Genomic DNA, 13,658 nt, shown 5'->3' on the forward strand with positions numbered 1-13,658 from the left:
TCCACCAAACTTTTTAGACACTCATTTATTTAGGGCTGGGCATATTCGGTTCGGATCGGTTTTAAGCTCAATCCGCATCCAATCCGAATTTTTCGAATTCTCAAAACTCTCATCCAGATCCAGATTTTTTTCCCTTCATCCGAATATTCGGCCCAACCGAAATTCGGATCGGTTCGGATCGGTTTCGGTTTTGGACCGAATTAATACTATTTCACAAAAATCTGCCCACACCTGAGATCATTGCCTATTAATTTCTGATGAAGTATCATTATTTGTCCATTTTGTCTACTTAACTTTTTTCCCCAAACAATGAAATGTGGAGCTTGTTTGAAGTAACATCATTGCCACAGCTAACAAAAAATCAAAATCAGTAAAATGAGTGCAAACCATATCAACAAGTACATATGGTTACGTAACATTCAAATATTAATTAACTATAATCAAAAGGTTATCTTTCATTTCTTGGAAAACAACTTAACATGCCTCTAGTAGAATTTGAAAGCTTATATGAGGTTTCACCGATTTTAATGCGGGCATATACGCTAGCAGGCCCAATGAAAAAGGAACTATACAATATAAACATGTATGTAAACATAACAATCAAATTACCGAGCAATTATATAGCTTAATGTTCAAGTGATGACTCACTAATAAGAAAGTTATTCCATCCGACTTCGTCCGAACCAAAAGTCCTTTCCATTTTGACCGAATTCCGAACGACAAAGTCCTTCCCATTTTGAGCAATATGAATATCCGACAAAGAACGAATTAGAAAATTCGATTCGGTTTTTTTTCGGGCGGTTCAGAGGTTCAAACCGGATCCAAACCGGTTTAATTCGGTTCGGGCGGTTTAGAGTCTTCTTCTCATCCATTTAATCCGGTTCGGTTAACCGGCCCGCTTTTTCATTACGAAATATGGATCTGATATCCATATTCTCATGTTGTCTCTGATGGACCAAATCCATAGAGGCAATGGTGAGGCATTGAGCAAGTGAACAATCTTTATCCCATGTATTGCGGATTTCAGTTTCCGCTATAGTGGGTTCTAGGCCTAGAACAGGTTCGGGCGCAGTGAGGACATATGCTACTTTGTCATAAGTTAGGGCAATTTTAACATTCCTCAACCAGTCTTTGTAATTAGGACCGGTTAACTTGTTCTGTTCCAATATGAGTTTTAAACCAGACATAATGGCCTGAAAGAGAGAGAAAAGGTATTTTAGCAGATGTTCAATACATAAAATAGATTTGGTTTATTTTTATCTAAGTTATGCCTCCCACTATTTTTCGAGTCCCTCAAAACCTTATAATAGGTGATCGGAAAACAACTCATTGTTTTCAAGTGGGATCAAGATCCAATTATCATTGAATGCATCAACCTTGGCGTATGTCAACAAATTAACACATTCAATAATTGGTAGACAACTTTTGTCTTTTACACTCTTGTAATTCTTGATATGATTTTACCCCTAGTCTTTTATGACCTTGACGTATGCCAACAAATCATAAAATGCTAGTCAAGTTTGTACCCATCATTTCTTGACTGGCTTAAATTTAACTTATGCAAACTCTTGACGTATGCCAACAAAGTTGCATAACCAACTTAAGCTATCCTTATATCTTATATACAGATGAATACTATTTAGCCATAGAATAGTTATGCCTTGACGTATGCCAACAAACATAGTATTTATAAGCTTAATAGTATTTAACTAAAATGATGGAGGGCTACGGACGATTTCTCAAATCTTTTACCGTAATCGAACTTGATATAGTTTAAAGATGCTCTATATTTATACTTGCAACAATTAAACTAGCCAGGAAAGCGCAAGATTGGTGGGAGGGTTCCGAGCTATTCACCGGGAATATTTATCGGACCTTAATTAAGTAACCACTTCTCTTTAAGACTATAACGCGAAAGATTGGGCATCACCCCCTTATCTTAAGTTGGGCATCACCCCATGAGTTATATCTTATAATCACTTTCCTAGACACTAGTTAAAAGTTCGTTCTAAATACATCTCTTTTAACTGCTTTAGGTTTATTTATCTTTCACACTAACACTATGTTAATGTCGATCTCACTACTCTATGGTCAATAAACTCTTATTGCCATGTCTCACAAAGTTTAAAAAATGAGTTTTTATAATAAAAACTATTCTCTAATGAGATAGAGATATAAACTTTGTAAAATATAGCACCCAATTGTATAGACATCTACAATTGGGGCACAACCAACATATCAACATATGTAAAAGCAATATGGAATGGTAGTGGACAACTAAGGAAATAAAATGCAACTACACTAATTACATTTTGGCAAGCAATTTGCAACTCCTTACATTGCTAGCTCCCTTGCAAATCCTGTATTATTACATTCACATATACATAGGACGTGCAAGCCCCATTTATAATGGAAAAACCATCTCGTAGGATGGGTAATAATATTGCATTGAATGTAAAATAAAAGCCATAAATGAAATAACTAAACTAAATAACCATACCCCCCCCACACCCGAACAAGGGCCTATACCCATAGGCGTAGCCCATGATCGGTGAGCAAGTGCCAAAACCCGTAGGCGTAGCCCATGCTCGGGGAGGAAAGAGGTCAAAAATAATATTACATTTTTAGCTATATTACATCAATACAATAAATGCAAGAGAATCGTTGTCCACTACCATCCATAAACATAACATCCATGCAAGATGATATAAAACATATAACTTAATCAACATTAAGAAATATGCATCTATCTAGTTATGCAACAAATTGGAAAACTAGATAACATAGGGATTATCCTAACTCAAATAAGACTATCATGCTTCTAACATACAACTACACTAGTTGTAAATAAATGTTTTGCAATTTATACAAGTGTTTTTACTCCTAAAAACATATGAACCAAAAATCACATTTTTGAATCAACAACTAGTATAATTTATTACAAAACAACTTGAATAAATTAACTAGTTTCATTAAAACATCTTTTAATTAAACTAGTAATTAGAAGCAAGAACAAAGTCCTCTATGAGTTAGATATGCATGTTAAGATTTAATTAGATGGAACCATGGCTCTGATACCATGAAGGGAATCCATGCTTCATACATGCAAAATACGCAACGGAAGACTATATGTATAATTATGCTATGCATGTAGAGAGCATGAAATACATTATAGGACCATTCTAATTAAATCTAACATAATCCCTATATTAAAGAGAGCATACAAGGGTTATAAAGTCATACTTTTGAAGCGTGATTCGATGGAAGATCGAACAACCCCTAACTCTTGCTCCTTGTAGTAGTAAATCTCCTCGTAGTGGATCTCCAAGTCTTCAAGTGAGCTTGATAAAATCGGAGTCTTCTTGAGACACAAGGCAAGATATCCACCCCGGGGTACTTTAAAATCCTACTACTTTCTCTTACTCAAGATTGCTAGAAATTAGTAAGAGGAGAGCTCTCTTTTATTCTCTTATGGAAAAACCACTTAGCCAATTTTTCATTAACCTTTCCATAAGAAAGAGAGCTCATATTTATAGAGTGAAATGTGTTCATGACATGAATGACTCATCCTATGAGTCATGCAATGAATCATCAAATATCAATGATTAATCTAGTGAGTCATGCAATGAATCATCTTATGAATCATTACATTTCAAAACCATGTGCTAATAAACCATGTGCTCAAACCATACCACTAAATGACTCATCTCATGACTCATTATACATGGTATGTGTATTTCATAAATGAGAATACCAAATCAATATTGTATTTCATAAATACGATATTTTGTAATTTTCCAATCATTGATTAATAAGTCATCATATGACCAAAAAGTCAATGAGTTGACCAAAAGTCAACTGTTGACCAAAAAGTCAACTAGTTGACTAAAAGTTAACTTTATAGGAAAAATACTAGAATTTATTTCCTAAGCACATAGCATTCCGATTTTATCGATATACATAACTGTTTATGTGTATCCGATAAAATCATATATGCGTATCAATCATACGCATCACTCTATAAATTGTGTTTCATAGGATTCAAGTACGCGCTTGGTGTGACTCTAGGGCCCAACTTAAGAACTCGGCAGTGGATCATATCCACAAGTACAACAGAGGTGCTAGCTACACATGAAGACTACCCGGGTATAAGTTGTGATAAATGTCTACAAGATGCTTACACCATTTTATCAGTACCACTCAGTGATAATGCCGTTTAGTCCGGTCTCTTCGTCAAACCATGTCAAACTATTAAGCCTAGGGTATGGAAAACTGTCAAACCCTAATTGCTCAATTAGTGTTTGTAGATATTAAACTCATAACCTATAAGATCAAACTGACAATCAGTTTATCTTTTTTAATCTCGGCCAAGGATTTCCAGGTTATAGTTATATCAAACAATCTTATGACATCAACCCCCTATACTGGGAGAGACGAATCCCATCTTGACATCTCAATATCTACTTATGCATCGGGATGTACCCAACAAGAACCGTTATGCACAACTCGATGAGAACTGTGGTTAGGTAAAAGTCTAAGTACACCTATACTGACATGTAAGATATTGCACTCATGCCTCAGGTCATGAGACTACTATGTACTATATCACTTGAGAACTTCTATTTGACAGTTAAGTATAATTACCAACTAGATGTTCTCAGTGAGTCGTTCAGTCAACTCATTCACTAATGAGTCACCTGTATACTATATCTTGATGTCTCACATCAATGATCTAAGAGATGGATCATCATCCTTCCAAAGGAGAAATAAAGTATACACTAGTCTTACCAAAGTGATCATGTCCCATTACATCACTTCATCGACTAGGAACATTTTAGAATATACGTTAGCGACAAATCAGATCTCTTCATTACGATCATATCCGTAATGTCTGATAGTCTAGTATCATTCTAAGGACTTTATCTGAATATAAAACTACCAGATAAATCTGACCAAAATAGCATACTATTATTTTGAACAAGGATATTATATTCATATAGGTCCTGTTACAATATACAATTATTGCCTGCAGGGCACCTATATCTAAACTAAGGCCAATCATTATAGTATCTAATACCCAATAGCTCAACAAGTTTTTCAAATTGTGTATGAGCAATTGCCTTTGTGAATGGATCTGCTATATTATCTTTTGTGTCAACTCTTTCAATCTTGATCTCTTGGCGATCAACTATCTCCCTGATCATGTGATACTTCCTCAGAATGTGTCTGGACTTATTATGAGACCGAGGTTCCTTAAGAGCTATCGCAGCATTACAATCACAGTATACAAGTACCGGATCTATAATGGTGGGAAACAATTTCCAGCTCTAAAAGGAACTTCCTTATCCAGGTAGCTTCTTTGGCTGTATCATTTGCCACAATGTATTTGGCTCACTATGTCTTGCTTAGAACTTTTCCAGCCGACATTCCTCTTATGAGGATAAAAAACATATCCTGATATAGATTTACTACCAATACCGCTCTGAAAGCTTGATTCGGAAAAAGCCTCCACTTTGGAGGTCACTTTTACCATATATCAAAAATAACTCTTTAGTCATACTAAAGCATATTCTTGACTGCTTTCCAGTGCTCTTCTCCATGATTTGATTGACATCTACATACCAAAGTGAGTGAACAAGCGATATCCAATCTAATACATAACATGACATTCATGATCGATCCTACTGCCAAGGCACAAGGAATAAGACTCATGAGTTTCCTCTCTTCATCAGTCTGGGAAGACTCTTTTTAGAGAGGGAGATTCCATGAGAAACCTTTTCTTGGAATTCTCCATGCTAAACTGCTTTAGCACTATGTCGATGTATCTAGATTGGGATAATCCTAACATCCTTTTAGATCTATCTCTATAGATCTGAATACCCAGTATACAGGATGCTACACCCATATCAATCATGAAAAAACTTTTGATAGTAATATTTTAACCGCTTGTAATGACGGTATGTCATTATAAATTAAGAGTATATCGTCTTCATACTAAATAAGAAACGATACAATACTCTCAATTATCCTATTATATACACATGGTTCATCTGGATTTTTGATGAAATCAAACACTTTGATAGCATCATCAAAACAGATGTTCCATCCCCGCGATGCTTGCTTTAGTCCATAAATGGCTTTAAGCAACCTACATGCTTTTCCACTGCTCCTATTGACTACAAAATCCCTCTGGTGGAGTCATATATATGCACTCTTCTGAATCACCATTTAGAAATGCAGTTTTGACGTCTATTTGTCAGATCTCGTAGTCATAGTGAGCAGCTATAGCTAGTAAGATCCGAATAGACTTTAGCATAGCCACTGGAGAAAAGGTTTCATCGTAGTCCAAACCAGGTCTTTGACGAAAACCTTTAGCTACCAGTCTAGCTTTAAAAGTCTCTACTTTTCCATCTACACCCAACTTTTTTTTAAACAACCATTTGCAACCTATGGGTATCACCCCTTTGGGAGCATTGTCTAAGATCCATACTTTGTTGGTGTACATAGAGTCTATTTCGGATTTCATTGCATCATGCCAAGCAACAGAGTCCCTACTCTGAGATGCTTGCTGATAACTCAAAGGTTCGTCATCATCTATGACATGATCTAATATGCTACCTTTAATGAGAAAATCATATTGTCTTTTAGGTGCATGAGATCACCTTGGATATCTGCGGAGTGGTTGAGGTTCTTCTGGTACAACTGAATTTTCTGGTTCTAATAAATTATTAGTATTGATTTGTATCTCTGAAATTTCTTCCAGTTCTACCATGCTCCCACTAATTTCTTTTTCAAGAAATTCCTTCTCCAAGAAGGTAACATACCGAGAAAAAAATTATCTTTTGTTCATCGATGTGGTAGAATTGATATCCAATGGAATTCCTTGGATATCCTACAAATTTGCATAATACTGAGCGTGCCTCTAACTTTTTGGGATCTTGCTTCTTTACATAAGCATGACATCCCCAAATCTTAATATAATTAAGATGTGGTTTCTTCCCACTCCATATCTCATATGGAGGTTTAGGCACTGCTTTAGTTGGAACCCTATTCAGTAAGTGTGTTGCTGTTTCCAACGCATACCCCCAGAATGAAAAAGGTAACTCAGCGTTACTCATCATGGAACGTACCATATCTAATAGGGTACGATTCCTCCTTTCTGACACGCCGTTAAGCTGTGGTGTAAAGGGTGGAGTAATCTGAGAGAGAATCCCATTCTCTTTTAAAAACCCTAAGAATTCCGAGCTCAAGTATTCTCCTCCTCGATCCGATCGAAGAATTTTAACTTTCTTGCTTGTTTGATTCTCTACTTCATTTTTATACTCGATAAATTTCTCAAATGCTTCAGACTTGTGTTTCATCAAAAACACATGTCCAAATCTTGAAAAATCATCAGTAAAAGTAATAAAGTAGGAGTAGCCACCTCTGGCCATTGTAGACATAGGACCACATACATCACTATGTATCAGTCCTAAGAGTTCTGTAACTCTTGCTCCAGTTCCCTTAAATGGAGTCTTAGTCATTTTACCTTTAAGACAAGACTTGCAAGTATCATAAGACTCAAAGTCAAATGGATCTAAATATCCATGCTTATGTAGCTCGCCAAGTCTTTCTTTATTAATATGACCAAGTCTACAATGCCATAAGAAAGCGTCGTTCACAACTGAGTGCTTTCTTTTATTAGTGTGATGAGTATTCAGAATTGTGTTTTGATTAAGAATATATATGCCATTACACAATGTTCCATAAGCAATCAACTTTTGATTAAATATGATATTCATAACATTGTTCTCCAACTTGAATATATATCCATCTTTATCTAATAAAGATACGGATATTATATTACATATCATAGTTGGTACAAAATAGCAGCTATTCAAAATCAAAACGTTTCCATTTGGTAAAGATAGATGAAAATCCCCTACTGCAAGTGCTGTAACTATTGCACCATTACCAACTTGTAGGGTCATCTCTCTAGGTCCAAGTTTTCTATAGCTTCTCAATCCTTGTAACAAATTACAGATGTGAGATCCTGATCCGGTATCTAATACCCAAGATGTAGGATTTATAGAAAAACAATTCTGGGTAACAAACACACCTGAAGATGAAGCAACAACTTACTTATTCTTGATGTGTGAGGCTAAGAATTCTGGGTAGTTTCCTTTAACATTTCTCAACCAGTCTATGAAATTAGGATCGGTTAACTTGTTCTGTTGTGATATGATTTTTAAGCTAGACATAATGGCCTGAAAGAGAGAGAAAAAATTATTTTAGCAGATGTTCAATACATAAAATAGATTTGGTTTATTTTTATCTAAGTTATGCCTCCCACTATTTTTCAAGTCCCTCAAAACCTTATAAGAGGTGATCGGAAAACAACCACTTGTTTTCAAGTGGGATCAAGATCCAATTATCATTGAATGTATCAACCTTAACGAAAGCCAACAAATTGATACACTCAATAATTGGTAGACAACTTTTGTCTTTTACACTCTTGTAATTCTTGATATGATTTTACCCCTAGTCTTTTATGACCTTGACGATAGCCAACAAATCATAAAAACTAGTCAAGTTTGGACCCATCATTTCTTGACTGGCTCAAATTTAACTTATGCAAACTCTTGACGAAAGCCAACAAAGTCGCATAACCAATTTAAGCTATCCTTTTATCTTATATACAGATGAATACTACTTAGCCATAGAATAGTATTGCCTTGCCGATAGCCAACAAACAAAGTATTTATAAGCTTAGTAGTATTCAACTGAAATGATGGAGGGCTACGGACGATTTCATAAATCTTTTACCATAATCAAACTTGATATAGTTCAAAGATTCTCTATATTTATACTTGCAATAATTAAACTAGCCAGGAAAGTGCAAGATTAGTGGGAGGGCTCCGAGCTATTCACCGGGAATATTCATCGGACCTTAATTAAGTAACCACCGCTCTTTAAGACTATAACGCGAAAGATTGGGCATCACCCCTTATCTTAAGTTGGGCATCACCCCATGAGTTATATCTCATAATCACTTTCCTAGACACTAGTTAAAAGTTCGTTCTAAATACATCTCTTTTAACTGCTTTAGGTTTATTTATCTTTCACACTAACACAATGTTAATGTCGATCTCACCACTCTATGGTCAATAAACTCTTATTGCCATGTCTCACAAAGTTTAAAAATGAGTTTTTTATAATAAAAACTATTCTCTAATGAGATAGAGATATAAACTTTGTAGAATATAGTACCCAATTGTATTGACATCTACAATTGGGGCACAACCAACATATCAACATATGTAAAAGAAATATGGAATGGTAGTGGACAACTAAGGGAATAAAATACAACTATACTAATTACATTTTGGCAAGCAATTTGCAACTCCTTACATTGCTAGCTCCCTTGCAAATCATGTATTACTACATTCACATATACATAGGACGTGCAAGCCCCATTTATAATGGAAAAACCATCTCGTAGGATGGGTAATAATATTGCATTGAATGTAAAATAAAAGCCATAAATAAAATAACTAAACTAAATAACCATACCCCCCCACACCCGAACAAGGGCCTATACCCGTAGGCGTAGCCCATGATCGGTGAGCAAGTGCCAAAACCCGTAGGCGTAGCCCATGCTCGGGGTGGAAAGAAGTCAAAAATAATATTACATTTGTAGCTATATTACATCAATACAATAAATGCAAGAGAATCGTTGTCCACTACCATCCATAAACATAACATCCACGCAAGATGATATAAAACATATAACTTAATCAACATTAAGAAATATGCATCTATCTAGTTATGCAACAAATTGGAAAACTAGATAACATAGGGATTATCCTAACTCAAATAGGACTATCATGCTTCTAACATACAACTACACTAGTTGTAAATAAGTGTTTTGCAATTTATACAAGTGTTTTTACTCCTAAAAACATATGAACCAAAAATCACATTTTTGAATCAACAACTAGTATAATTTATTACAAAACAACTTGAATAAATTAACTAGTTTCATTAAAACATCTTTTAATTAAACTAGTAATTAGAAGCAAGAACAAAGTCCTCTATGAGTTAGATATGCATGTTAAGATTTAATTAGATGGAACCATGGCTCTGATACCATGAAGGAAATACATGCTAAATACATGCAAAATACGCAACGGAAGACTAAGCATGTAGAGAGCATGAAATACATAATAGGACCATCCTAATTAAATCTAACATAATCCCTATATTAAAGAGAGCATTCAAGAGTTAGAAAGTCATACTTTCGAAGCGTGATTCGATGGAAGATCGAACAACCCTTAGCTCTTGCTCCTTGTAGTAGAAAATCTCTTCGTAGTGGATCTCCAAATCTTCAATTGGGCTTGATAAAATTGGAGTCTTCTTGAGACACAAGGTAAGATATCCACCCGGGGGTACAATAAAATCCTACTACTTCCTCTTACTCAAGATTGCTAGAATTTAGTAAGAGGAGAGCTCTCTTTTATTCTCTTATGGAAAAAACCACTTAGCCAATTTTTCATTAGCCTTTCCATAAGAAAGAGAGCTCATATTTATAGAGTGAAATATGTTCATGATATGAATGACTCATCCTATGAGTCATGCAATGAATCATCAAATATCAATGATTAATCTAGTGAGTCATGCAATGAATCATCTCATGAATCATTACATTTCAAAACCATGTGCTAATAAACCATGTGCTCAAACCATACCACTAAATGACTCATCTCATGACTCATTATACATGGTATGTGTATTTCATAAATGAGAATACCAAATCAATATTGTATTTCATAAATACGATATTTTGTAATTTTCCAATCATTGATTAATAAGTCATCATATGACCAAAAAGTCAATGAGTTGACCAAAAGTCAACTGTTGACCAAAAAGTCAACTAGTTGACTAAAAGTTAACTTTATAGGAAAAATACTAGAATTTATTTCCTAAGCACATAGCATTCCGATTTTATCGATATACATAACTGTTTATGTGTATCCGATAAAATCATATATGCGTATCAATCATACGCATCACTCTATAAATTGTGTTTCATAGGATTCAAGTACGCGCTTGGTGTGACTCTAGGGCCCAACTTAAGAACTCGGCAGTGGATCATATCCACAAGTACAACAGAGGTGCTAGCTACACATGAAGACTACCCGGGTATAAGTTGTGATAAATGTCTGCAAGATGCTAACACAATTATATCAGGACCACTCAGTGATAATGCCGTATAGTCCGGTCTCTTCGTCAAACCATGTCAAACTATTAAGCCTAGGGTATGGAAAACTGTCAAACCCTAATTGCTCAATTAGTGTTTGTAGATATTAAACTCATAACCTATAAGATCAAACTAACAATCAGTTTATCTTTTTTTATCTCGGCCAAGGATTTCCAGGTTATAGTTATATCAAACAATCTTATGACATCAACCCCCTATACTGGGAGAGACGAATCCCATCTTGACATCTTAATATCTACCTATGCATCGGGATGTACCCAACAAGAACCGTTATGCACAACTCGATGAGAACTGTGGTTAGGTAAAAGTCTAAGTATACCTATACTGACATGTAAGATATTGCACTCATGCCTCAGGTCATGAGACTACTATGTACTATATCACTTGAGATTTTCTATTTGACAGTTAAGTATAATTACCAACTAGATGTTCTCAGTGAGTCGTTCAGTCAACTCATTCACTAATGAGTCACCTGTATACTATATCTTGATGTCTCACATCAATGATCTAAGAGATGGATCATCGTCCTTTCAAAGAAGAAATAAAGTATACACTAGTCTTACCAAAGTGATGATATCCCATTTCAACACCTCATCGACTAGGAACATTATAGAATATACGTTAGCGACAAATCAGATCTCTTCATTACGTTCATATCCGAAATGTCTGATAGTCTAGTATCATTCTAAGGACTTTATCTGTATGTAAAAATACCAGATAAATCTAACCAAAATAGCATACTATTATTTTGAACAAGGATGTTATATTCATATAGGTCCTGTTACAATATACAATTATTGCCTGCAGGGCACCTATATCTAACAAGTTATTCTTCTAATTTCACAGAGACAAGAAAAGGGGAGGGAAGAAAAAAAATGTTGGAAGGAAAAGCTTCAATAAAGGATTAGGTTGATGATTAAAGAGCTGTGCCATTCGAAGGGCAAAGCCTTCTGCCAAAATTTTATATTTTCTATATATTTATGAATACGTTGTGCTATGAGACACGTGTTCAGACAAAATTTTATTCTGATATATGCTTGCGGCTTAACCTCCATCAACCAAAAGGGGAAATTCTTAAAAATAAAAAAAAGAGAAAAAAAAATGAAGATCGATTAGGTTGATGATCAAAGAGCTGTGCCATTCAAAGGGCAAAGCCTTCTGCCAGGAAGAACCACGATAGCCACTTTGCAAATAAATAATCTCAAAAATAAAGATTCCCTGCTTTGATTATAGTTTTTGTACCTCCCATGCCACGTGCTTAATCTAGCTAATTAGTTGCGTATGGCTTCCGTGGTCAAAATTGACGACACCACATCTAGCTTTAAAAATTCTCTACTGTTTGTTCTCATGCGTCCCAACAATTTTGGTGAATTTGTGTCTATATATAAAACGAGAGACATACAACATTCCATAAATCACACCCTTGTCCCAAATCCCAATAATCTTGGTGTATATATATATATATATATATATAGAGAGAGAGAGAGAGAGAGAGAGAGAGGATGTTAAAAGGGAGAGCATTGGTAAAAGACACAGACATGGAAGAGGAGATGCAGTTGCGAGCCATGTCATCAGCCTCTGAAGCTCTAGACCTCTTTGATGTCTTTGACCATAGAAGCATTGCCTCCCATATCAAGAAGGTAAACCTTAATCAGTGATCTAATCATTTTTTTAAGTATGTTTTGAACGGGTAAGCTTGGTATAATCATGGTTTTGTAATCTAATAACGTGACCAGAGAGTTTAAGTTCCTCTTCTTAACATTTTCATGGTTTTGCAAAGTTCTGCTTGAATTAAAATTATATGATTTCTTCTCTTTTTTAATTTTTTTTCAGGAATTTGACATGATGTATGGAGGAGGTTGGATGTGTGTTGTGGGATCAAGCTTTGGCAGCTACTTCACACACTCAAAGGGGACATTCATTTATTATTCCTTGGGGTCTCTCAAATTCCTCATCTTCAGAGCATCTTCAACATAATTAGCCAAAGCAAAAAAAAAAATTGCCAAGGCTGGCTCAATGACTCTCTTTTTTTTTACCTCCCAAAATTTTCCTTATTTTTTTAATGTCAGTTTTGGTTTGATTTCCAAGGGGGCACATCTCAAAACTTAGGACTCTCTTTGCAAATAAAAGCGGAAAAGGAGCTGTAATTCCCTTGTATGCACTTGACACTTTTGAATGATTTGATTTTTCTCAGTCTTCATATTCCATTGTCATTGACCATATTTGTTCTGATAATACTATGATAAATCACGGCGTGAAGATATTGATAGCATTAAATTTCTCATAGTGGTTTCTCTGTCATGGGGGTAGAAAGAAATTCTTAATTCTTATAGAGAGAATTTCTTCTCTCTTATGCACCAAGATTGAATTACAGGAAACAAAACCTCCTATAATGTTT

At 35.1% G+C, this 13,658-nt stretch overlaps 1 protein-coding gene across 1 annotated transcript; it reads left to right on the plus strand.

Annotated features, from left to right (window-relative positions):
• Nucleotides 12,701-13,507, plus strand: LOC109843409 (dynein light chain 1, cytoplasmic). The gene is made up of 2 exons (XM_020412342.1): nucleotides 12,701-12,900; nucleotides 13,094-13,507. Exons 1-2 carry the CDS (start codon nucleotides 12,763-12,765, stop codon nucleotides 13,235-13,237), a joined length of 282 nt encoding a protein of 93 aa, XP_020267931.1. The 5' UTR covers nucleotides 12,701-12,762; the 3' UTR covers nucleotides 13,238-13,507.

Source organism: Asparagus officinalis, chromosome 5 (genome assembly GCF_001876935.1).
Source record: "Asparagus officinalis chromosome 5, Aspof.V1, whole genome shotgun sequence".
In the NCBI taxonomy this organism is placed as follows: domain Eukaryota; kingdom Viridiplantae; phylum Streptophyta; class Magnoliopsida; order Asparagales; family Asparagaceae; genus Asparagus; species Asparagus officinalis.